The 26717-nt window shown below is 36.1% G+C and overlaps 1 protein-coding gene across 1 annotated transcript in view; it reads right to left on the bottom strand.

The window, feature by feature from the left end:
- cdh7a (cadherin 7a) overlaps positions 1-26717 on the bottom strand; it is a 143369-nt gene that overhangs the window by 87313 nt on the left and 29339 nt on the right. Inside the window, exon 3 of the mRNA XM_041969076.1 lies at positions 2308-2602. Coding sequence (XP_041825010.1) covers positions 2308-2602 — 295 coding nt within the window. The remainder of the gene's footprint in view (positions 1-2307; positions 2603-26717) is intronic.

Raw genomic sequence — 26717 nt, 5'->3', positions numbered from 1 at the left:
TATCCTGCCTTCAATTCATATCTTTGTTGTTGTAAGTGTTAAGGGACCAAAAAATAAATTATTTTATTGATTATATATCCATATTGGTTGGGCTCAGTCAGCTCTTATTCAGGGTGCATCAGAAAGAAAATCAGGTTGTTAGTTCTGCAGCTTTAACCCACAAGAGCTCGACGTGACATATTTGCATAAAGTTTCTGAGACATTTTGCTTCAATTTATGATATAAACTTTGCTAAAAATCCTGTTGAACACAATTTGATACTTCTATTCTGTCCCCTAATAGATACCCAGAAGCAGAAAACCACATTATAATATTTTTAATGTATCACATGGTAATAAATGGTAGATATCTCCCCAAAAAATGTTACATTTTGTTAAAGGGCCAAATAAAGACCCGAAGAAATTGGACTTTTCTTACCATTTTTTCATGGGTTAGGCCTTAATAGGTTAAGACATTAATGTCCTACAATTATTTATAGCAGCACCATCAAGCCAAGCTTTAAATCTTAAATTTCCTAAATTTATGATTTTTTTTCTGGTTGTACATCAAATATGCAATACCTTCTAATTAGCAAATGTCAACAGATTATACTGGATGTCCCAAACCAATAAACGTTAGATCAGTCTCTCAATTAAAGCAGTGTTGAAGTGATTAGTGTTGGGGTCACTAAGAAAACTTCTACTCCATATCGCTGTTTTGTCAGCCTACAGCAGTGTACCATTAAATGTGATTAGTGCATGGCTAATTAGCATATCAGTACAGGACACATTACTGAAGCTACTCCTTATATTGTCACTGATAATATAGAGGCATTATTTCTTTTCCGTGGTTATATTGAACAGCTGCAGCTCACCAGTCACTGAATAAGTGGAAGATGGGTGGCAGAGTAGCATGGTTCAGTGAAGCACATAACAGAAGCCAAGCTTTGCCATGTTCAGTGTCATAATGACACGAGATGCTGGATTCAATATCTTTTCAGAAAAATTACTGTTTGAAATTATTTGCTTATTTCAAGGTTTAATTAGAGATTTTTTTTTCAGTTTTACTATGGCAACGTGTTAAATTACATGTAATAAGGATTCTCCTATAAAGAGAGAAATCATTGACATTTGACTTTTAATCCTGATTTAGTTTAAACTCATTTAAAAAAATGCTGCTCTTTTGAAATGAAAATGTCAACTTACCTGTTTTTTTTTTTTTTCAATGACTTTGTTTGTGGTTTTAAAAAAAGTAAGTATTGAATTATGCCTTGGTATTGGCCCATATCACATCTAAAGAACTTTGGTTGGTTTCTGGGGCAGAAAGTCTTAATTAGGATATCTATAGTTAAAACCGTTTAATCAGTACATGTAAATATTTAACTACTTACATCACAGTTTTCTATATTTATAGGTCCACTTACGGTGCACACTTTGTAACATGGCTACAAGTTTGCTTTTTGGTGTTTGTACTCCATGTAATCAACTTTATTTATCTTATTTAAACTTTATTTAGTATGAACAGCTGAATATGTGTTCAGAGACTCCAGCAACAAATACCTGTAATCACCATAGTAAATGTAAAATGATGGAACAATCGAGGGCAAATGTTGGATTTGTCATTTTCAGTAAATACACAGCGCGCTATGTTTATTTTTGTCACTGTCAAAAACTCAGTTATTACATGAAAGTACACAAAGTTCACTAATGGAAGCATCCAAAGTTTTTTTTTCTGACAAACATGTAAAAGTAGGAATTTAAGTGAGAGATTAACAATGCAATTTGACATGTAATACCTAAGTCCATCATTTGTAGTGAAACTGATCCCATTAATTAACTGATTTAATTATTTACACGCCCCTCCCCTTTTTTTTACTTTTTTTTTTCCTTTTTCTGTTAATTCTATTTCATTTTCACTGTTCCCTCTGAATGACTGTATTACCAGATGTTTTACACAAATACATTTTACTTGCTTTAACTAAGGCTTTAAGGGCATCTTGTGGTATTCGGGATCAAATAAAGTATTTAAGAGCCACAAAACCATGAAAGTAAAGAAGTCTATGGTCTCATTTGACATGGAGTCATATAATCTGGTCAAATGTAGACCCAGTATTTAATCTACAACTTGTGTCACATGATGTCCATGATCAAGTAGAGTTCCTTACAAAGTGAATATTAAGGCTTCAAATTAACAAGCACACATTCAAATCCCTCCTACAGACAGAGAGATGAAAATTAATCCAGCGATGTGGACAGGCAGAGGAAAAAGTGGGCAAGAAGCTCATAAAAAATTATGGGTATATGTTACAGACAAAATAGGGAAGCTTACCTAAAGGTGACATCTCTGGTACTCCTGCCAGGTATGGCCCATCAAGAAACTTAGGTTCATTATCATTGATGTCTTGCACCTTGACCACAAACTCCGACTTGGGCTCTACAGGTATATTGGTGAATCGGTCCACAGCTTGAGCTTGAAGGGTGTAATAAGCCTGGGCCTCTCGATCAAGGCGCTTCGTGGCATGGATGTCTCCAGTGTTTTCATCAATCGTAAAGATGGAGGTGGCGCCCTCACCAGATAGGACATACTTCACCTTTCCATCTCCTTTGTCCACGTCAGAATGCAGCTGTTGAAAGTAAAAAGAACAGAGAGCAGTCATAAAAAACATTTAATAAAATAATCTACTGAAGCAAAATATCTTTAATATTTTAGTGGTGATGCCCGACCTAATAAAAGATTACTTGAGGGCTTCTGTCTCACAGGATTGTTTCACCAGTGATGATTAAATTATGATTATACCAAAGGTTGATACTTCACATTGCCTATTCAGAGATAACAAGCTAAGTTCATTGATTAAACTGGATTAGAATTTAAACTATGTTGTGTTTAACTGCATTTTATATTATTCACATAATCTAACACATTTCTAACTTTCAAATGTAGTTATATAATGTAAATACCTTGGCTGAACAAATGATTAGTTTTCCAGTTATTTAACAAAAATTCAACGATCTTTGTAAACTGTACAGGGTTGGCCTTTCTAAGTGTCATGCTACACATGAACTAAACAAAAATTTGATTTGTTGCAATGTCATTAAGGTTGTACTTATTGCACATTAAAATATTTACCATGTAAATGTTTAGTCCCATGCCAGTGCTAATGTGTACAAAGGAGAAGAGCAAATACACAGTGTTTGTTGGGCAAACATCTGAATCAGATCAAAAGATGAAAACGGGCACAATTTATGCATAAATAATTTATCACATAACACATCATGATTTACATTTTGTCACAAATAATGGAATCTGATGAAATGTAGTCATTTAGTTTACTGGCAGTATTATTAATGTAATGATCATTATAAATAAAAAAAGCTGTTTAACATTTAAACCTCCATACATTTAACAGGCTCATCTAAACAAAAAACACTACAAAGTGTGTCTGAATCAATGGAATAGCAATGATGCAACAAATGGACTTGTGTATTTGTCCAGAAACTTATTATTACTGAGGAGATAAAGGAAGATTCTTGTGTAAGGCAGACACTAAGGACTCCAAATGTGTTACAACTAAGGTGGAAATCATTCTGCTCAGGTAAAAGAATCTTCTTTTCTTCTTGTCAAAAATCCTTTACTGAAACTGAAACCATAGGGACGTAAAGCTGGCTTTTTGTTTATTTAGAAAAATATATTTTTATTGCCATTAAAAATACAGAAAGTATATCTATAAGCATAAGTAACTGAGAAGGTCTTTGCTCTTTCAGGACTAACAGCAAGAGCTGTGGTAATGCAGCAATAGGCATGCCGGTACAGCCCAGTCAGAATTAGCATAATAAGCAGCCTGGAATTCCAAGTATTTCTGAATATGTTAAGAAATAAAAGATTATGAACAAATCAGAAGAAAAATGTCCACCAAAAATTCCCCAAAACTTTCAAACCCCCGTACTGAGCCTCACACAGAATTGTCGGCATTTTGTGGTAGAAATTTTACTTGTTATGCTTTATATTAGCCGTACCTGCTAACAGAGCCTTCAGAATTACTGACTTCTAAATATATTTTGACACCATCTAAAGTCTTGTATGTTTCTGCTGGTGTGTTTTCCCACTTGTTAGTTATTATGCATTCAAGCTCCACATATGTATGCATCTCCCTTTAAGACCTTGAGCAATATTTATATGTGCATATTTGAACAGAAAAATCTGTCTTATGTCTGAACAGCTTTGAAAGAGTTCTTCCTGCAAAGGTAAATTTCAGCTATGGTGGTGGGGATATGAGAAGAGCGTCTTGCTGGCTGATCAGTCAGTCCTTTCCTTTTTAACCATTCTTCTGTGTTTTCATGTCCCACTTGAGGACTCAAGAACTTCCTTCACTTTTCAGACTTTTAATCTGATCACAGTTTAAATGTCTTTGTAAACTTGATTTTACCCTTTAAAAAATAGAAAAAAAAAGTCCCCCAGCATAAGATTGGCTCCACTGTCTTTTAATGTAAATTACAAGTTCTGTCTTTTTTTAAAAATGATGTAAAGCATTAAAAACTCCTCAGTTCCTCTATTTATAGAACATTGTCTGAAATGTCTATGTCAAAGTTTTTGCAAACTTTAGTTTCTTTAAAAAGTGGTGTCATCCATGACCTTTGGAGGCCATCTTGATTCATTATATAGTGAAAGAAGAGGAGTAAAAGCATCACTCCAGATGCTCTATAATAAGCCTGAAACCCTTTACATTACTTGTGTGGTGTTTTTTTTATTTTTTTATTTTTTTTACCTCAAAGCACTAACAACCTTGGCAGATTTCTTTTTATTGGATTATCTTCTATTACTAATGAACTTCTTTATACTATAAGAAACATTTAATAGAAAGATTTAAAGATATTTTGTTCATTGACTTGTCACTGACTGGCGAGAGTTGTTCCCATCTTGTCATCTTCACCACTGTGGAACAGAAATGACCAACAATCAAGCCTTTTATTCAGTAAAACTGCATTCACTGAAAATGAACAACACTGAGTCTTGTTTGTATTTAGGTTTGACTAATGTCATGCCAGTCAAAATTAACTTGTGAATGCTGAATAGTCATTCCACACAAAACTAATAGTCCTCATTTCATTGCTTTAGTCATTACATACAAAAATGTTGAACTAGTTGTCAAAATCTATTAAGCACATTTTTAAGTTTATTTTTTTTTTCCTGAAAATGTCTCCTAAATTGAGCAATTTCTCTAAGGCGAACCTCAGCTTTCACTGATGAGAAGGGGTGTGTGAAGCATTAGTTGCAACCAATGATACGCCACTTCTTTACAGTCACTCAAAGCTGAATCCCATAAACCCCCACTTCACAAGCATATATGAACCAAGCAGGACATAGTGTGTATCATTTCTGCTGTACTGTGAAACAGAAATGGAAGGTCAGCCTCGTGGAAGAGGAGTGAGGGTGCAGGGAGGAATGGGAAGGGGACAAAACAAAGGAAGTGGAAGAAGAAGCCAAGTACATAGGCGGATTCCTGATTAAATCTGGGCTACAATTATGGATCATGTTGTCAATTATGGCCTCACAATGGCTGAGGCTTGTCAAAGGGTTAAGCCAAATGTTGGGAGAACCGCTGTAAATTCAATTACTCAAACATTTCGTCAGGAGAACAGGTGTGTAAAAATGGACTGTAATTCTGCTCCAAACCAGCTGCACTGCACTACTGTCACTGTGTCATACAAGAAGCTTGCAGTGGGACAAGAACTTGTCACTTCTTGTGATGGCATCACAGCAGAGTTCTGCAGAGGGTGAATTCACCACTCGAGGAGATACTTTCCTCGCTGCATTGCAATAGATGATATATAGACGAAACTATGTGGCCAGACAAAGAGGAACGTATGGATATGCATGAACGATTTACAGCACTGTGTATGTTGTATGTTTAGTTCCAATATGTACTGCAATATTGTTTACAGCTGTGCACAACTCTACCCAAAGGGAGTTTATGTTTGTTGTAAATAAGGGTGTGTTTTTTCTTTTGCACAATGCTGTGAACAAATTAGAATTGCAAAGAGCATATGCAGTGAAAATGTGAAACATACATATTCAGTGTATTGTACTCAGTTACCTCACTAAGTACAATCTAATGTCTGACTTTACTGTAGTTTTCAAATGGCCATGCAAAAAGTATATAGTGCTGTCTTGAACTTTTTCAGGTAGTGTCACCAAGATCAGACTTTTTTGCATTGGAAAACATTTACAGAGTAAACTGTCATAATGGAAACATGACAAAGCCATTTGATTATCTTGTTCATAAACAATGGTGTCTGGACTTCTCATCTTGATGACACTGACACTTTCATTGACATGAAGGAAGAAGCTATTCATTTTGAGCAAGTGACACGCTTTTTGCAGGTTTTCAACTAGGTTTTGCAGTTTGTACTGATTGTTTTGACAAATGCATTAACTGTTCTGCAAATGTAAATAGTAATGTGAGAAATGCACCAAAGTGACTGAGAAAAACTGTAAGATGGTTGTGACTTCAACACACTTTCCTCTCAGAGTATGTTAGTTACTATTTTGCAAGTGAACTCTTACTTCCTGCAGTGGCTAGAATAAGTGAAATGGATCATAGGAGGTGTTCAGATGCTACACAGACAGAGAGTCTGCACATGTTTAAAACAGTAGCCTTTTATACGCTGTATCTTTGTAGCTGCAGGTGACATTGATTAAATCTCAGAGGAGTGTCAAGACTTTAAAGATGACTTTCAGACCCTCTCTCAAAGCACAACTCCAACAAAACAATCCTTGTTCTGGTTCTGGAGAAAAAAATTTAAATTATCATGACAACTAAGCAACTTTGAATAATTATGTATAAAGTAAGAGTTGTCTGATGGCCACCAGCTTCTTTGAGATGGAGTGGATGGATCACAGTATGTCTGAGGAGAAGGCCATGGTTGGTATTGAAAGATGGGCATACAGATCACTTTTAGATGTCAGCACTAAGCAGAGAGTATATTTCTGTCTTTACTTTATCACCTCAAACATGACAAAACACCAACAGAGCTTGAAGACTGAGTGTTTCGGGGCATACAGTTACTGGTTTTTGACATTTAGTGTTAAAACTTTGCAGAATAAAGCTTCATTTGATGCTTTAACATCCACACTTCAGTAGTGCTCTCAGTCTACAAGATGTTCTAAATCGTGTTTCCTCCGGATCAATAACGCGAGGAAGGATCAGCATGAATTCATGCATCTGCCAAAAATAAAACTGCTCTACTGAATAGCAAGGAAATCTCTCTATTTCGATGGCTAGTGCAATAAGCTGGTGACAAAAGGCATGCATGATTAAATTGCGCCAAAAGATAATCAGCAGAAATAACTACAAAACCCAACCGAAGCCAGTGTTTGAATTCTACGTCTGTGCATCTAAATAAAAAAATTAAATGAATGATCTTTATTTCAAAATTTTCCTGTTTATATATAATTTAATTTAAGAATTTAATTCAAACTGCCTTTGTAAGAAGCATGAATGCCCAACAAATTGTTGTGACTCAGTTAAGGTTGTTCTTATAAACATTTTGTTTAGGTAAGAGAATGACATATAATGAATGAATAGCAGCAAGTGGACCAATATACTGAAGGAGTTTCTTCTCACTATGGACTGTGTGGATAGCAAACGTAGACAGTAGTCTTTCATGCTAGTTGCATTAGTTAATTATGCGAATTCTCTCTCATACTGGCATTCTGTTTAATCTCTAAGTGATTCATTACATGAAAGCTGTCTGTGCTAAAGTCAGGGAGTATTTTTGTTTAAATTGAGCTCACTTTGTACGTTCATCCCTTTCATTACTAAGTTAGAATGTTAAAGCTATTGACAGAATGAAATTAAATGTATTAAATGAAAAAAAAAAAACTTTCTTAATCGCAGAGGGAAATTGTTACAACATAAGATATTTAGTACATTTTATGTTATTCTTGCAATGACTGGCCAACATTTAAACCAGTGCATTATTAGGGAAACCAGAATTAAACAGTTTATATTAACATTATTCTATATAAATGTATCATTATTTACAGCATTATTTGGGTCTCAGGAACACTTGCAAAAATCTCAGTCCACAACTCCCTCTGACATCCAAAATTACAGGTTAAAGCTTCATCATGCAAAAAATAAAGTATACATAGACAAAACCCAAAAACATTGCAAACTTCTCTGAGTCAAAGCTTATTTAAAATGAACTGAGGCAAAGCTGAAAACTGTTTGAGATTGTATTTGGAAATCATAATCAGAGTAAAGAGGAGAGGGACTATCATTATTATCAGTATCCAGTACTTTCATCTGTGTTGGTACTACACTTCATTGGTGCCTAAAAAAAACTAGCAATTTGGACATATGAAAAGGTTTTAGAGCAAGAGAGCATATGCTCCCAGCTTGATAGCATCTTTCTCATTGAAGGCCTTGCACATTTCAGCAAGATAATTTATCATATTTGATTTATTTATCCAAGATTTCTTCATGGGAGTCTCATCACCTTTTAAACAGCATACTGCATCTATTAAAATAGCATGGTTACATGGAAGAAGAGCACGGGTGTTGGACTGGTCTGCCACCAGTCCGGAGCTTTGATCAATTGAAAACATTTGGTGCATAATGAAAACCAAAATAAATAAGACCCTGAACTGTAGAGCAGCTAGAATCTCATACAAAAAAATGAATGGGATGACATTGATCTCCAGAAAACCAGTTCTCAGATGTTTATATGCTGTTTAAAGAAGAGATGATGCTACAAAATGGTAAAATTGGCCCCAATTTCTTTGAGATGTGCTGCTCCCATTAAATTGAACACGAGCTAATATTTTCATGAAAGAGTAAAATGTCTCACTTTCAACAGGGCATACTTTTTCTATGTTTGATTGGATATTGTTAACTTTTGAGATTTGGAAATCATTTCCTCCAGGTTTTATTTACATTTTACAGAGTGCAAACTACTTTTTTTTTATTTAATTTATTTTTTATTCCAGTTGGAGTTGTATTTTATTCCACTATCCACTGTCAGTGCAACCCTTAAATATCTGTTAACTACTTTCTTACTCACTGTGCTCTCAAATACTTTATTTTAGTAAAGCTGAATTGATTTACTAAACACTAATAATGTCAACAGCCAATAAAATATTGCAATTTTTGTATTGCCCCATTGAAACACAATATATAGTAAAATAAAAATCGGACCAAACAGTCATTATTTAGCATCATTGTGTAAGGCTATTGAAGTGAGCATGACACTGCGGTAGTGAAAACAATGCTGTTAAGTACCTTTGGTGTGCAATATCATAGTGTCACAATGTTATTTGCTAAAACAAAAATCTAAGCTGCCAAAAATGAAAAGAAGTGAGAGCCTCTATTTTATTAAAGCTGTGCCATGAAGTGGAGTTTTATTGAAGAAACAGTTTATTTAATACAATATCCATACATCCATTTTCTTTCAGTTGCAGTCGCAACCATTTCTTGCTATATGGAGAATATGCAAATACAAAGGGCCCCACGATCCAATAGGGAACACGGAAAAGAATGTCCAGCCTTACCTGAGGAGAATTAAAATTACTTTTCTTTATCCCTTATGCTTAAAAATAAATGTGGGAAATAAGAATAAAATAAGCTGAAATGATCAGCTGTGCCTGGTGTTTTTGTGGCATACTTACAATAAAAATCGTTGGGACTCCACTGACATGCAGTGACTGATGTCTGCTTACCAAAATGATTACCAGAATGCTACAATGCCCATTGTAGATGATCAAACTAAGGGCCCCAAACAACTCTTGCAAAGGCCCCCTCTACATAGCTAGAAATAGCCCTGGTCACAATAGTTTGTGAAGATATTTTCCTTTTCACAAGCCACCTATTCCAGCTCTTCCAGAAGGACTCCAAAGACAGCTGAGAGATCTATCCCTTCAACAGGTTCTGGGCCTACCCTTGGTATTGTCCAGATGGGACATACCCAAAACATAAAAATTAATTATCAACAGATGAACAAAGCACCTTAACTAACTCAACAAACTATGTTGAAACAGAAACAGTGATATCTCTTTTGAAAAAGTTGCTGAGAGCTTGTGACCTTCTAATCTGTCCGTATCCAGAGTAAAGAAGCTGGAAATGTTGCAATAATCATGCAGTCAGTTTCTCAGCTAAACCTTTAACCCATACGAAAATATGGGAAAAATACAGTTTCAGACATTTTGCTTCAATTTATGGTATAAACTTTGCTCAAAATCGTGTTAAACACAATCTGATACTTGTCTTCTGTCCTCTAATAGATCCCCAGAAGCAGAAAACCACATTATAATATTTTTAATATATCACACGGTAATAAATGATAGACCCCCCCTCCCCTCAAAAAATGTTATTGTTTTTGTTACATTTTGTAACAAGGCCAAATAAAAACCTAATATTTAAAAAAATTTGACCCTTTCTTACCAGTTTTTTCATGGGTGGGTCCTTAACGGGTAAAAATAGAATTATTTTTCAGTTTCTAAACCCTGATTTGACCAGACTAGCCTCCATTTATTTCCATCTATTTTTAACTGGAATTTTCTAACAAGGTCTGTCTTTTTCCTCCCAAAAAAATTCTAAGGTAACACAGCAGCAACATAACCAGTAACAGCCAGAACCTTTCTAAACTGTACAAAATATGCATCCCAAGCACATCTTGCTCCTGGGAAATGTGACATATATGTTTAGGAATTATTTTTCTTGCACAATCTTTACATTAAAACAGGGAAAATGCATGACCTGTTTCTTTTTAAGCTGTCTGGTGGTTTGCCTGAACTTCTTTGATGCTCGAACACTTTTAGGATTCTTAACACACCCGACCTGGAGCTCAGGAACACAAAGTACTTAGCAAAAGTTTAAAGAGAGAGAAATATTTTGAAGCAGATTACCAATTTTGTATTGCAGGAATTATAGCATGCACATGCTTGCAACAGCACTTTTCTATTAAATACTGGTCTATTTTTTTATTATGTAGACCTTCGACAATAGCTTATCGAACTGCATTTTATTTATGTTACAACGCACTCATACAAGATTATTATTGAAACTTTTCTTTCAATTTATCTGAAAATGTCAACATCTCATTATAAGATAAATAACAGTGGTATTTTGGGTTCCATGCCAGTGCTGCAGGGGGTGGAGAATGATTAGGTCAATATTATTTTGTTCGTGATGACAGACTACATGCTGAACTGTGGATACAATACCAAAGGTCTTTTATTAATGGAATCCATCAGCCTGCTGATGGATGTCACACTGGGGGCACGGTGATTGCATTGGCTGTGTCCTCAAGCCTAAGCATGCATATGTGGCCTCTCATATAGAGCTCACTGTGTTTATTCACCATCTCCTGCTGTCAAGAGCAAAGCTGAAGTAAACTGTCGCTCTTGGAGAGAGTCAACATTTAATCTAGAGGAAGTCATCTGTGGCAGTTTGTTTCCAGTGAATGCCATGGACAAGAAGGACAAAGCTGACAGGCCACAAAGCATGCAAGCTGGGTCAGGGGTCAAACACACCGTGTGGTCTTTTCAGTGAGTGGCTGAGTTAAATTTTCAACTTTTTGCCTCGCGTTAAGACACACACACATACGCCCAATAGTGATAAGACAGAGGGGTATGGAGCGCTGTAGAATATGCATGGTTAGAAATTCCTATTAAGAGTACAACCTGATCAAACACTTTTATCTCTCATTAATCTAAACCATTTCCAAACTGTCACTGCTCTTTTGCAGGTGTTATTTGAAGTTTCAAGTCTTATTACTTTTACTGAGAGCTGTAGTTGCTTCACTTGCAAAAATGTAAATAGTGGCTCAGTAATTCTGTCTGCGCTTCCCCTAGAGATGAGCATAAAACAGCATGTAGCACGGTGCAGCTCAAAGGCACTCCCAGGGACTGTGAAGGATCTGAACAGAATCTTCTGAAATCAGTGCAGACACTTATAGTAGCTTTGTATCCCAGCGGTTCTCCGGGGACCAGCCTGTTAGCTTTGTGTTGCCTTGTTTACCATGTAGAGAGAAAGTGGGCAAAATAGCATAAAAGATACCAAAACAACCCACTGATTGATGCCTGTCATTTCACAAAAACTACAACACAGTGTGTTCAAGCATTTGTATTTTCAGTGTTGCCTTTAAGTGCATGAAAACAAATTTTGGAAGGTGTGTACTTCTGTTTTATTCATTTTTTATCCATTTGGCTTGCCTCCATGCAATGCCAATGAGAAAGGATATGGTGTTGACAATCACAGCAAGAGTAAGTGCAAATAAAGCATCTCAAACCTTGCAATCCATGTTTCAAGCTTTGTGCATGTGTCTCTTTTGAGGAAAGTGAAACGTCTTCTATTCAAATGGACACAAAAGTGTGAGCTATACTCAATCTACTACAGTAAAACAGCCTCTGCTGCTGCTGCTGTTTGAGAGCCTTCAATCAAAATACTGCCCTCAAGATATTTTACAGAACAGCTCAAACAGCTGAGCCTGTCAGGGTTCATATAAGCAAGGTAGCGTAGAAACTATCTGAAACAGCAAAAGATAGCAAGTCTTTATAGAAATCATTAGTCTGCTGGTTAATAAATGTCATAGTCTGGGACACAAAATGTAAAATCAGCAGGGATTTTAGTCATTAAATAAAGTATAGATGATAGTCAAATAAAACAAAACAGCACAAAGAGAAAAAAAGAGGTCACTGTGGCAGAAAGAGAAAAAGAGCTAAAAATGTAGACAGGGTCTGCAGAGCAGCTGCCACTGACATCGGCCCCCGACATGCTTGGCTTTTCATCTATTCACTCGGCCATGTTCTGGTGAGTAGCCATGGTGCTGTGCTTTGAGAGGCTCATTGGCTCAGCAGCTCCTCTTTTATATCAAGTTGGGAGGTGGGGAATCAGCAATCATTATGGAGAGACTGTTGGCTGTCACACAGTGGTGCACAGATGCACTGGGTCTGTTCACATAAACATACACTTATTGTGCCCAAGTAGAATAATTATGTTTAACTTGTATACTAATTTTACTTGCTCTGTTCTATATTTGTATTTCTGGTTTGCTTTCAACATTAAACCGCAATGTGGTTTTTTTCCAGGTTTTTAAACATGTTGTTATGACCAGAAATATAACTGGCATGAATTCTAATTAGCTTCATGTAAGTATGCACCCTATCTGTGAAGGCAAACTCATAAAATTTCTATATTTCTTGACAGTTTTTCTTTACTTTCATGGTAACAAGTGGAGACTGTGGCGCAAATAAATCTAATATGTTTTGATCAGCGGGTAATGGGAGGAGTAAAAAAGAAAATAAGCAAGAAGTTAAACGTACCTGTTTACATTGAGAGGATTAAAGAAAGAGAATTAAATAAAAATGTGACTGCACTTGAAGGGGATTTCCACTGAGTGCATCATTTTTAACTAGTAACAGACAACAGCTGACAGTATTGAAACTTAATGGTCCCTCAGGTCAAAGAACAATACATTTTAGACTTCTGTGTGAATCCCCATGACCCAATATCTTTTGTCAGCTGTTGTTTGTGGTTGGTTAGGGTTATATGAGTTATATGTCCATCCAACATAGAGAGACAAACAATTTCTGATGCTTACACTCCCTCCTACGGAGAATTTATTGTGATCAATTAAACCAACATGCATGTCTTTGGATTGTGGAAGGAATCTGGAATCATTAACCAGGTGCTAACCACCACACCATTCAACTCACTGTAATATATTAATGATTCTACTATTCTATTCTACAGTCATTTGGCAGATACTTTTCTCCAAAGTGACTTACATCTGAGACTAAGGATGAAACATCATAATTAAGTGGTAGTCCGACTGCTGTTAGTCCAGTTGGAACCAGGTGCTGCTGTCGCGTAGTATGATGGATTAGTATCATTAATGTTAATATCAATAAACACAGGTTTAGAGATCCTTTTTCTACCCTTTTTTTACGGCAGTTGGTTTCAAATAATGGCAACAAATCTACCTAATACACGTGTTCTCGTGAAAGTGGCTACAGAGGAGTACATTTCAATTAAAAAACTGGCTATTTATATCCGGTGGCATGACTTAAGAGGCTTTGAATTGATGCATTAACCATATGGAAGAGTGGTTACTACTTAATGAGTTTGAACACTGTTTAATAAATCCAACTACATTATTATCAATACTCTCCCATTTTGTCTGGTTCCCTTTATTGATGCAGAAGAAAGCATTTATTATCAGTATACAACACTCCAGGTAAAACAGTAAAAATATGTATTTACAAATGATTAGCCAACCCCTGGGCTATTTCCTTTCTCCTCACAAATCTGGTGAATGCTACTTTTGATACAGTTTTACTATGAAACTTCCCAAGTGCAAGTGAAGGGGTCTCATGCTGTGTTGCCTGTCAGGACAGAGCTTCATCTTCTGAAAATCACCTTCTATAACTCATACATTTCTTATCGTTGTGTTGTTTGACTAAAAGGTTGCTCTCTCCTGTCAAATCTGTTGGAAAGGGAAGGCGTTAGAGACTGGAAAGAAGATCAAACATGGGACCTTACAGAAAGTACTTGAATTGTTTTGCCAAGGAATTAGATTAACAGTCCATGGGCTGTGCAGCATTAGCAATGCAATGCCTCCCATCATAGTATTGTAAATTGTAAATTATGTTTGTGGACTATGTGAATGAATTTTGCATTAGTTACACATCTGAGGAAGCTTGTGTACAGTCGTACAGTGTTTGGCTGTGAAATCTGTTAATTAATAAGCTGAAATTTTAAAAAAAATCTGATCTCCAGCAGCATCTGCCCTCGGTTTTTAGTCCAGTTATTAAAGTAAACTAATTATAGCACTTCCAAAAACATTCAGCTGTGTGTTTATTTAAGTGAGCCAAAGCCAGCAGGTTTTTGTCAACTGCTATATTAATGATCAAGACTTGATAAAATTTCATTACTTTTTAAAAGTATGTTTGTTTTTTTCTTGTTTGTTTTCCGTAAAGTTTAGTGCAGTCATTCCAACCTCAGTGTAGAATGACCTCACAATGCAGCATTCATTCAACACAATGACCAATTAGTTATAATTTACCCATCCTCTTCTCTTATAGTGAGGTTTACACACAGCTTTTGTTGGACAAGGCCCACCTTGTGCTCAGGCAAAAAACTCTTAAAATGTCTGTTTTTCCAGCAGCTGAAGTGACTTATCTAAGTGTTTTTCTCATGACGCCTTAAGAGTAAACACTTTTAAATCATTAGAATCATGCGAAAGAGCTCCTCTGAAACCACTCACCTGCGACACTAAAGGGGAACTCTAAAAAATAGTCCACTTTCAGGTGATATCTTATTTGATTTTCCCGAATGTTCCTTTTTTTAAAAAAATAATAGTATAAATTTGACGGTGTTGTGTGTGTACTTCATAATCAATAAAACCTGATAAGGACAGAAAATTGGTTGGTTAAACATTAAGAATTCTTTATAAAAAAATAAATACATTTTTAAGTGTATTGCTGATAACCCCTTTAACGTCTGATGTATCATATTTTATAACAACATAACATTTCTGAGACCTATTGCATTACCTTGTGGTAAGGTATTTGCACAATTTGCTCTGTTGTATACAGTCTAATACTGGTCTTATGCCCTTTGGTGGCTAATTTATTTTTCAGTTCTGATGTATCAAACAGTGATAAACCACACATATATGCACATTATTTATTTTTTTATTTTTTTTTACATTTTGTTAAAGGGTCAAATAAAGAATTCAGATTAAAGAAATTGGAATTTTCTGGCCACTATTTCTTGGGTCTGGTGATAAATGGTTAAAAACTAAGCATTTGGTTTGTGCTGAAGCACTGAAAGTAGTTCATTTGTCAGTTTGACTCTAAATGTCAAGCAGAACTTGAGGCAAATTCAAGGGTGGTTTAGTTGTGTCATCAAATAAGATGATGCCATAAACATAAAAATAAGGACTTAGTCCCATTCATAACCAAATATACGATGGTCTTTTTGCTGAAAACCTAGAAAAGCAGCTTTTGAGTTAACATCGCCTAAAGGAAAGACTATATTTGTTCTAAACAACCAAGAAACAAGAGAAGTTGCAACAAGCATTTCCATTTTTTTTTCTTTTTTTAAGGTTTACAACAGCTGAACTGCCAGATGTGTGAGAGAAAAAAGCAGTTGCACTGTCAGTTGATGCTAGAGAGCTAAGTTGAAATATGTACAATGGTACGGACAGGAACTGAAATGTAGACTAAAGTAAATGAAGTGTCACTGTCTGTTTTCAAAAGAGCAACATCTATTTGTAATATAAGAAAAAATGTATGTCTTGTAAATAATTTAAAATGAAGTAGGCAGTTTAAAACGACGTGAATCAGAACAAACAGATAAATGTGTGTGATGGCTTGACAGCAAGTAGAAAGTAAAGCACAACGGGCTCTTTTTTAGAAGATAAATCTGAAAATGCTGAGGAACAGTTTTCAGCAGGGATAAGGCTGCTTTTGTCTCCGAGGTGGCAACCGTTCACATAAGAAAATCGGCTTTCAGTGAAAGTCAGAAAAATGATTGTCAGAATTTTGAGTGCCATTCATACATTTTGTTTCCATCAGACAGCAGCAGCTCCATTCTGCACCTGCTGACTGAATCATAACACCACAGAGATAATGGCTCTGTTTCTGTGTGGGGAAATTGAATCAGGATTTTCAGAGACCTTAACAGCTCTAGTCAAGATCCCTGAATAAAAATAAAAAACAAACAAAAAATAAATAAATAAAAAATAAAAGAGAACCACAAAAAAAGCACGAACATATTTTGTTTTTTAATCCAAATTCTCTTTTCAGTTATTCATGTTTCAGTAAACATAAGTATTAAAAAAATTTTAAAAGATGTGGGAGTTAATTACATTTGTTACACATGTAGACAAACCTGGCACCTGTTTTGTGTGTTGCGCCATCTTGCGGTGCCAGCATTACCGAAACTGGGGCTTGCTGCTATTGGGTTGGGGTTCTGGGGGATTTTACTATCTGTAAAGCACCTTGAGTTGCTATTTTTATGTATGAAAGGTGCTATATAAATAAAGTTTGATTTGATTTGATTTGATTACTGGGGTGGTGAGTCCTAATTACCTGACATGAACGACAGCTTAAATATCTGGAATGACAACGTTAGTGATCTAAAGTTATTGATTTGGGGATATTTTATATGGAGATCTCAAAGTTATTCTGTTTTTCATATTAGACATCAGTGCTTTAATGTAAGCTGTGATCCATCAGTCAGAAACATCTTTTTTTAACTGAAAATTCACACTGGAATATAAAATGCAAATCTCTTTATAATAAGTTATCAAAAGTTGGTAAAGAAATTGTTTCAAACTTTTACAAAGGCTGGAAATTTTTCTATTTTGTCAGATATTATCATTTTGTTATAACTAGCTTAGGCTGCAAGACACTGTATACATGATCTGTTTGTGTTCCTGACTGACCGATTTTTATCATCTGTTCACAAAGTTGCCCTGGTAAGAACGTTTCACAATATCTTCCAAATTAGTAACTGACCTTTATACCTGTTACAGCCTGTCCAGCCAGTCCTTCCACCTTCAGCCAGTCACCCCGTTCCCTGATCGTCCACACCTGTTCCTGATCCGCTCATCAGTAATCAAGTCAACCTGCCACACCTGTGTTCCTTTGTTCCCCAGTCCTTATATACACCAGCACCACAGTCATTCCCTGTCGGACCTTAATCTACACACCTAATGGACTCACTCCCTCGCCGTTCCTGACTTCCTCAACCCCTGTTGCCTTCTCCAGCACCCTCCTGTGTAACAATACCGGGTGCGTGTGCACCACGTTACGGCTGCGCCGTAGTCTCTGCTACTGATGTATTTCTGCAGCAAAATCTGGAGGTCCCAAAGCCAGAACGAAGACCTAAAGACTTGATGTGTCCTTCTGTCTTATATAGGGTTTAAACAAAGAAAATTCCTCAGTCCTGTGTCCTCCAATCATAGAGTTTGCCTATAGGATGCTCATTTGCATGGAATGCATGTTCTTGTGTCAATCCAGTCTGTGGGACAGAGAACCCCATATGGTAAAGACTTTAAGTGTGTACCATACAAATGCTATGCTTAGATACCTCACTACTTTTCGCAGACCTTTTAGTCAGTGGTTTGGTTTCCACCAGGTGCGGCGTAGCACATATCAGAAGCATCCCATAAGCGCATTGTCTATTTTTGATACTTCACGCACCCAGAATGCATCAATTTCTGCAGTTCAGATAGGGGCAGACAGGAAATCAGACACGGGAGCAGTGTAAAAGCTTACGGTATTTTTCAAAATAAAAGCCCCTGTGCAGATTTGCGCTGCTGAACCATGAAAACATTACTTGTTTAACCGGTCAGGGGGTCTCACGGATCCTGTTAGGTGGACTGCACTTGCGGGCGATCCACGCGTGACACGCTCCCGGCAAATTTGTGCTTCAGCACGCCAAAACTTAACAGACATCATAATCAGCTGAGGGAGCGTTAAAGCAGGCTAGCATCAAGCGTTTGGAATGGTCTTTACATTAGATGAAGATTAAAAAAAATGCAGACTGGGTCCAACAGTTAAGCCCATGTCAGATAAAAAAAAAAAAATTCTATCAATTCTGCTAAAAGGAACGGTCCAATGTCCAACCAGAATACTAAAATGACCCATGCTGTTTATGGATTTTTATACCTGTATATATAAATATTACATTTTGTTAATTTCTGGAAACCAACAATAAATTAAAACTTGGTTATTAGGGATTAGTTTTTTCCATAAAGAATGTCCAAAATCACAGGTATTAACAGCATCAATTGCTCTGTTTCAGCGGTTAAGCATAAGCATTGAGCTGCTGTGTCAGTGATAGTGTGAATGCCACAAACAGGGCAGTATCTCCTTCCCTCACAAAGCACAACACAGCAAAGGCACAGACAGATAAATGCACAGTCACAGAAATGGAAAAAAATACTCTCATTTTCCAGCAAAACATTCAGCATCTCTCACACCAGTGCTACCCAACATGAACTTTTAAATCTTTCTTCAGATGTTACCAATATTTTTCTTATTTGTTTGAGCAAATTAATACCATGTTTTGAGGACCCCTTAACATGAACATGTTAATAAAAAAAAGACATGAAGGAGTGTTTCTAAAGCCTTTCAGCCTGCAAACTCTTGTTTGCCACCATTCAGATTTGTCATCCACATCAATGACAGCAATCAAGCTGGTAATCAAGGCAAGCTTTCCTTTCTTTTTCTTTTTTCTTTTGGGGGGGGGGGGGGTAGGTATGTTTGTGTGTGTGTGGCATTCGGCTACCTTCATCACAAGGATGCTCATAAATGGAAGGCAGGAATAGGCATATTTTTCTAAGTGTTATGGAGGATGGAATCAAAGCTTCTTTGTCACACACACACAAAAAAAAACTCTTTAGATGTCATCATTATATTGCTGTATTGTAATATGTGCAACTGGGTATTGGCTACCACCGACAGCTGAATTGAGGTGTATTTCAGTATCAGGTGGTGTTAGTACCAAAAATCATCATTGCATAGGCATTATTATTTTTTTCGTGAGTGTGTGTGTGTGGGGGGGGGGGGGCATTTTGCATTTTTATAAATTGTTCAAACGCCTTTCATCAGAATTTGGAATATGTCAAAAATAACCCATTACAGAAGGGTTATCACATTTATCTGTAGCATATGATGATTGTGCTTAACTGTTGAAGAATTATAACAAAAGATGTTTAGCAACTATTTCTCCTGGAACCTGAACTGTTTATAAAAGTATTTTAATTCATAAAAACAATAAAAATAGATCATCTAGGACAAGAAAGAACAGCACATAATCAACTTTCACATCAATCTGTGCTTTGTAATCACATACAAGGTTCCTACAAAAAGTAACGAGAGGAGCTGCTCTGTTGACATGTTTGGCAGAGATATTAAATCAGCCACTTGTGCACAAGCCTCAGTTCAATCTCAGACTTATAACAAAGTGTTGTAGTAAACTGTCTTCAATTAAAGAAGACAGATTATTTTAGATGACATTGCTACAGGCATCTGAGTCAAATAATGACAAAACTGCATATGGCAAAGTGACAAAAAAAAAACAAAAATTAATTTCTACAGCTAAGGTCATGTGCAGGATATACTGTACACTGGGAGAGGTTAAAGTGGGCTATAAATATCACCTGCCATACTGTTCAGAACGTTGAGTTCCAGAGTTTTTTTAGGCTTCAGCTCTGCTCATCTTCTTCACTGCCAAACTGTGCTCCCATAAAATCCATAATGACTATCGCAGTTAGTAATGGATTATGAGAATTTCTCAATTAATATACCTCGAATTGACGTTTTCTATTTCAACATTATTATTGCTTGAAGCTATTGAAAATGTAAAGCTGAATATAAAAAAAATTACTTTTGCCTCAGATAAGCTCTTTAGGTAATTCCTGTCAAATGTGCAAAAAAGATATTTTACTGAGGCACTTAATATACGGCAGTATTAGACTTTCATGTAAGGATGCAGTGAAATTTAGACTCTGGAGCCTGTATTAAAAATTCCAGGATAGAAAATTTAAATAAATGCATCAGAAATTTATGCAATGTAAGGGAACTGTACATCTATGCAAGATTATAGAAACTCTAATTAAACTTTATTTAATAAAAAAATAAAATAAAATAAAAAAAAGATGATTCACTGTTATTTTAAAATTTAAAAGCCTTGATTATAAAAGAAAGAAAGAAATAGGTCACTGCACTAAGGCTGCAGAGAATGTCTGTTATATTGGCTATATTGAGGCTAGAATTGCAACTTTCATACATCTTTCATTGTCTAATATAGAATGTGGAAAAACATGGGTGAGAATAAAAAAGGACATGAAATCTGTAAATCGGAGTATAAATATGCAGGTTTCAGCTACTTTTGTGCAGAGCCCAAAGGATAGTTAAAAGAAAACACCCCACTCAGCAGCAGTTTAAACAGGCTGTAGCTGTCTGGAAAATGATAGAAAGTAAAGTACTACTCCACCAGACTAGGGAGCAGTTTCTTACCTCAGGCTGAGACTACTGAATTCATAACTACAGTTTATAGGTCTGAGTTTGCAATTTAGTCTTTCTCATACAACATTTGTGAGTAATATAAAGGGGAAAGCATCTTGCATTACTATCTTGGTGATAATTAAATTAATCTTGAATCAGCAACTTGCAGAATGTTCTGTTTATTATAGGTAAAACTAAGCAAAGAAGTCAAAGTCCATTTGGGAGATGTTCTTGTACAGAAAAGCCCTGGATTTAGACCTTGGATTTAGCAAACCTCTACTTCAAGCATGTATTGTTTTATGCATGCATCTGTCTGTGTCTGTTATTATATTAGCAGACACTAAAGACCCAGTATATTCTTCCTACCTTCACTGTAAATTGTTCTACTGAGCTAAGGAGTGCTGAAAAAAAGAAATTCTAGCAACTCTTTTTGCACTATAAACCTGAGTGAACTGAGTCATCGAAGTAATATCAAAGAACATGCAAAATAAAAGTGGGGCTGTGTAGAGTTTTTGAAAGCAGGACCAAACTTTTATGTTTCAAGTGTGACTCAGCAAGGTTAGCTCCTTTGTGTTTATCACAGTCACAAAAATTATGAAGCATTTCACACAAAATGTGTCCAGCTACCAACGTGTCATCCCAGCAGAGCACACCACCACAATGACTTCTACACACATCTCTGGCACTCAGTTGTTGCTATATGTCAGCTGGGTACAGTAGAACATCCAACACATCTTTTTGTGATTATTTGGCTCGAGAAACAATACTCCCATTTGTGCAGTCTCCTTGAAAAGTTTAAATGCTCTGCAACTTTAAGAAACACTCCGCACTGCCAGCAGAGATGACAAGACATTCTTAGATTGCTGATTTCCATCACCCTTGTACTCACTCATCATTGGGGATCATACAAAAGAGGTCCAATCAATCTGTAAATTAAAACAGGATTTTTGGAAGCTGAGTCAACTGGCCTTATTTTTGTGTAAATCATACCCATCTACATTACAGATGCCTCATCTGGTCCATTGATGTGGAGCTCACAGGTGTTTAATCCATTACAGGTGGTTTGGGGTCACTGAGATCACACACAAGGTCACACGGCACTCAGGAGGGTCGTCAGAGGCGCGTTAATTAACCTGTAAAGTGGTGGCTTGGTTGGAAAGAGATTACGGGACAGTACTCCAGCTACAATCACAGTTTTCCTCTATAAGGTGATTATGTTACCGACTAACAGCAGAGGTTGTCAGTTCACCCATGAGCCTTTTCCTCTCTAGATTCATGTATCTAAACATTAAATCTGTTACTGATTACTGATGATCATAAGCCTTTTTGGGACATGCAGTTAGGACCTGATATTTTGTTAGAATATACTATAGGACTGAGCAGAAATTGGTCCACCAACTTCCTAGCAGTGTAGGTGATGCCCAGTTGTGCCTATGTGTTAATAGATCATATGTAATCATTTGGCAAACTCACAGTGTAGCTGCAAGTGATGCACTCTTCGTGAAAATTGTATGTTATTAATAATGTGAAAATGTAAAAAGAAAAATTAACTTTATTGTTATCAAGTAACTCAGCTTAGTTTCTGTTTCTTCTATTCATTTCATAATTGAATTAGATAAAAGCAGGAGGTGATCAAGTGTGATCTATGTGCAAACCAGAAGAACCGGTCGGGTGACTGGATTAGGGGCAGGGTCTCATTTGATATTGATCACATGATTTGTGGGAGACTAAAACAGGGACTTCATATGAAATTTCAACTTCCTACCCAGCCCATTTTTCAAGGCTTCAGGTCTTGTCCAGTCACTATCAGCTGATTTAAAGCCCAAGTACCTTTGTTTATACCATGCAGAATAACCAACCAAACTGCAAACTTGTCATAGTTCTTTTTTTATTCTTTATGTCACATTTTAGTCAACTTTGTCCTCCTTTAAGTTCATTTAGAATAGTTTTGCATCATGTGTATTCTGTTTAGTTTTGTTTCCTGCGTTTCAAACCTGACAAGCATCTAGTTAGACCAAGAATATATTTGCTTTTTAAACTCACATTTCAGTAGGAAACTGCCTCTGTTTTGAGTGTAATTGTTCAAATACTTGCTTGTGTACTACACTTGTTACTGGAGGCTCCTAATAGCAGGTACATGAGAGAATTAAGACCAGATACAGCTGCTAAATTTATAAGGAATAAACAAAATGATAAACACGACAACAATAGAGAAGGACAGTACTTATTAGTTAGTTTTGAGATCACTACAGAAAAAACAACAACAGCAGGATATTGTAGATGCTATGACAGCCCCTAAAATGAGCACATTATGTCTTGTCTTCTAAACTTTCTCTCATTTTTACTGCTGTTGATCCTCTGACCTTACATCTGGCCATGTTCACCACCAGATCTTTGTCCACATGTCTGTTCTCATCACATCCCCTTGTTTTCATGTATTTTTGGATTCCTGATTAGACTTCACACAGTTTTATGCCTGTTTGGATTTCATGTGTTTGGATATCCTGGTTTGCAGTGTTTTTAATAAAAGTTTATTGTCCTCCTGATTCCTGCCTATAAACCTCTGCTCGGGCCTCTGTCCACCATTACAAGTCGTGGCACTTGACAGTGATGGTAGATACGTAACCAGGAGGACACACACACACACACACACACACAAAAAAAAAAAAAAAAAAATGTTCAAGGTCAAAAAAGAATATCAGACATTTTGGTGTATTAATGTGAACTTGAGTGATACAGCACCATCAGATTGAAATTTAAATTGCTATTTAGATTTAAAATTACAACTAATCATATCCCCATTAGCCTCTGCTGTGCCTAATGTCTAGTACTAATTTTATTAATCTCTAAATGAAGCAGACTTTAGTATTGTTGTCTTTGTTAGAATACTACCAAGCCTGCTGATATGTGTTACATATTCCATTAGTAAGTGAAATGGTACTTGATATTGGATAGATTTGACATCATAAAATCTAAGACTGTCTAATAGAAAATCAAATTAAAATATATCATTCATGCCCTCAGACATGTGTTTTTCTTTTGTTGTGCACATAAACATACAAAATGAATAATTAGTCAAGGAGGTGAAAGGGTCTTTATTCAGAAGGTGGACAAGTTATTGAGGAAGCTGCACACGTGTCATCCAGAATATCTGACTTCCTGTCCGATCGGACCCAAGACTTACTACTTTAATATGCAACTTTTATTTTGTTTTTAGTCACTGTCTGGTTAGATTTAGGGAATATGCTGTATTTGGTTATGTTCAAACTTTAAAAACTACTTGTTTTGGACCATGGTTTGACTTATAATGCACCCTCATGTCCTACAAAGATGTACCAGGCTATTATTCCACCAAGGCAGACGTCATATATTCAGCAGCTTTGGTTTGCCTCTCTGTCTAGTAGCAACATAACTTAAAACATTATGGACAGATTATAAATAAAATTTTCAAGAAATCTCAGAAATAGAATAAGGAACAAGTGTTTATATTTTGGGGATTCCAGATCCAGGATTTCTTTTTTAACAGGCTTATTTACTACTGGGAGATAGGGATAATTCTGCTATCACAGCTTCTAACTCAAAAATAATCCCCACAATCATTGGCAAAAAGAATAAATAAAAAAAATAAACTGCAATGGCTTAGCAGAGCTCTGCACTCTGATTGTTTAGTTTTCCTCTCATGACTATATTGTGTTTTACTGCAAGACGGGTCTTAACATCAGCAGGGTAGCAGTTAGTATATAGTTTAAATCACAGTACAGCTTCACTGCAGGGCTGTGTATTATACCTGTAGTCTCACTAAGATCCTCAAAGACTCAATGAGAATCTCTCTTGCATATTGTTTTTCATTTTAATTCTTTTATTCAATCTACAAATGTCATGTTGTCCTTTTATAGTGAATCAGACCTCCATGCCTAATTTTAAACTCTCCTCTCTGCAACCTGTGTGTGTGCTTTATGTTTAATAGTTGCTGTACGTGCATACTTAATGGGATAATAATATTTAATGCAAATCCAGTGGGCTTAACATAAAAAGCTGTGAAAGACAAAAATATGTGTTCATGTACCTCTACAAATAATCTGTCTTCAGATAAAATATCAGACAAAAGCTCCTTCAGGATAAACAAAAAATACAAGTAGCTATAAGTTGATTACACGTGATATTCTCAATGTAATTTAAATTCCTCTTCTGCCTCCTTTTGTTAAACTCCCCCTCCAGGCAAAGATTAAACCCAGAAAAACTCATCTCTTTATTCATAAGAGCTACATATTTAGGATGTTTTCCATTGAAAATAATCCCTTTGCGCCTTACAATACTTCAGTGTAGTTTTCTACTTTTACCTTGTTTTATCTGCAAATATCTATGACTATTCATATTAAATACCAATCACCCTTATCTCATACAATTAGTCAGTGACATCAAATTACATAAGCAAACAGCTAAAGTTGATTTTTTTGGTAGCTCCCCTATGAAGATGTGTTTGGTTCTTTATGTTTGTTACATATGAAACCTTGTCTGTTTGAATTTGTTTTTGACACCATCACTGATTACCTGCTGTTTTATGGTGGAGATGCTCAGCTATGATGCTGACTGCTCATGTCAATGATTATATACATCCTACGGCAGCACATAAAACACTATGAGCATGCTGCTAAGAATAGGCTTTCATTGGTGGTGCTCTTTTTTAAATTAATTTCAGTCAATTATTGTCCCTGATGGGAGACTTAGTTTGCAGACAGGCTCTAAATAAGAAAACATTACGAGAAACAATTAAAACTCATACAACAAATTACACAAACAGGACTCTCCAATAAAAATCCCAAACACAAAAACAGAAAAATAAAATAAGCACATTTACCATTTTTAAAAAGCTGTTACACAGGGACAAAAGAGTTTTTGATTCTATTACGCCTCACATGTGTGTCTCTGTATCTACGGCCTGAGGGAAGTGGTTCAAATGCTTTGTGCAGGTGGTGGTTCTGGTTTCCCACAATGGCACCAACTTTCAACACCACCTGCTGCTCATATACAGCATGTGGTGGTTTTAGTGATTTCGAATTCTTTTGAAGATTTAAACCATTTGTTTTATTCATTTATCTATATTTGAATGCTTGGAGAACAGCATAAAAAAAAATAAAAAAAAGATTCAGACTCAGAGAGCAGAGACCCTCTGCCAAGCCATATGGTCAGTTATCAGAGAAAAACCCTGAAAGACCCAACAGCTCACCCACTACCCCCTATATTTTGAACCTTCTGGATCACTGGATCCAGAAAATCAAAAAATTCGAATTATAACATCTACCAAGGCTTTTTTTTTTTTTTTTTTTTTTTTAAATAAATGATTCTGGGCATTATCTGATGAGTTGGAAGCTCCAATGGCAAAATTATCCCTATCTCCCAATAGTAAAGAAGCATTAAAAAAATCCCTCTATGGTGTGGTATTTTATAACGTTTTGGACATCCCTGCACTGATTACACGGGTCCTCTACCAACAGACAAATGCATGCCGCTGAAAACATAACCTCTGCCTTGGCAGAGGTAATTAGTGGCGTGTTTACTTAATCTCACTACCTTGGAAAGAAGCACTATCTTTTCTGAAAACAGTACTTAGAGAAGAGATGAGAAATCAAAAAGGTGGACCTGCTGGGAGTAAATGAATCACACCTCTAAATACTACATAACTTAAAGGCTGGTCTTATACTGCAATGTTTTGGAAA

This window comes from Melanotaenia boesemani, chromosome 18, assembly GCF_017639745.1.
Source record: "Melanotaenia boesemani isolate fMelBoe1 chromosome 18, fMelBoe1.pri, whole genome shotgun sequence".
Taxonomy (NCBI): Eukaryota; Metazoa; Chordata; class Actinopteri; order Atheriniformes; family Melanotaeniidae; genus Melanotaenia; species Melanotaenia boesemani.
This window is presented reverse-complemented; position numbering and strand designations above follow the sequence as displayed.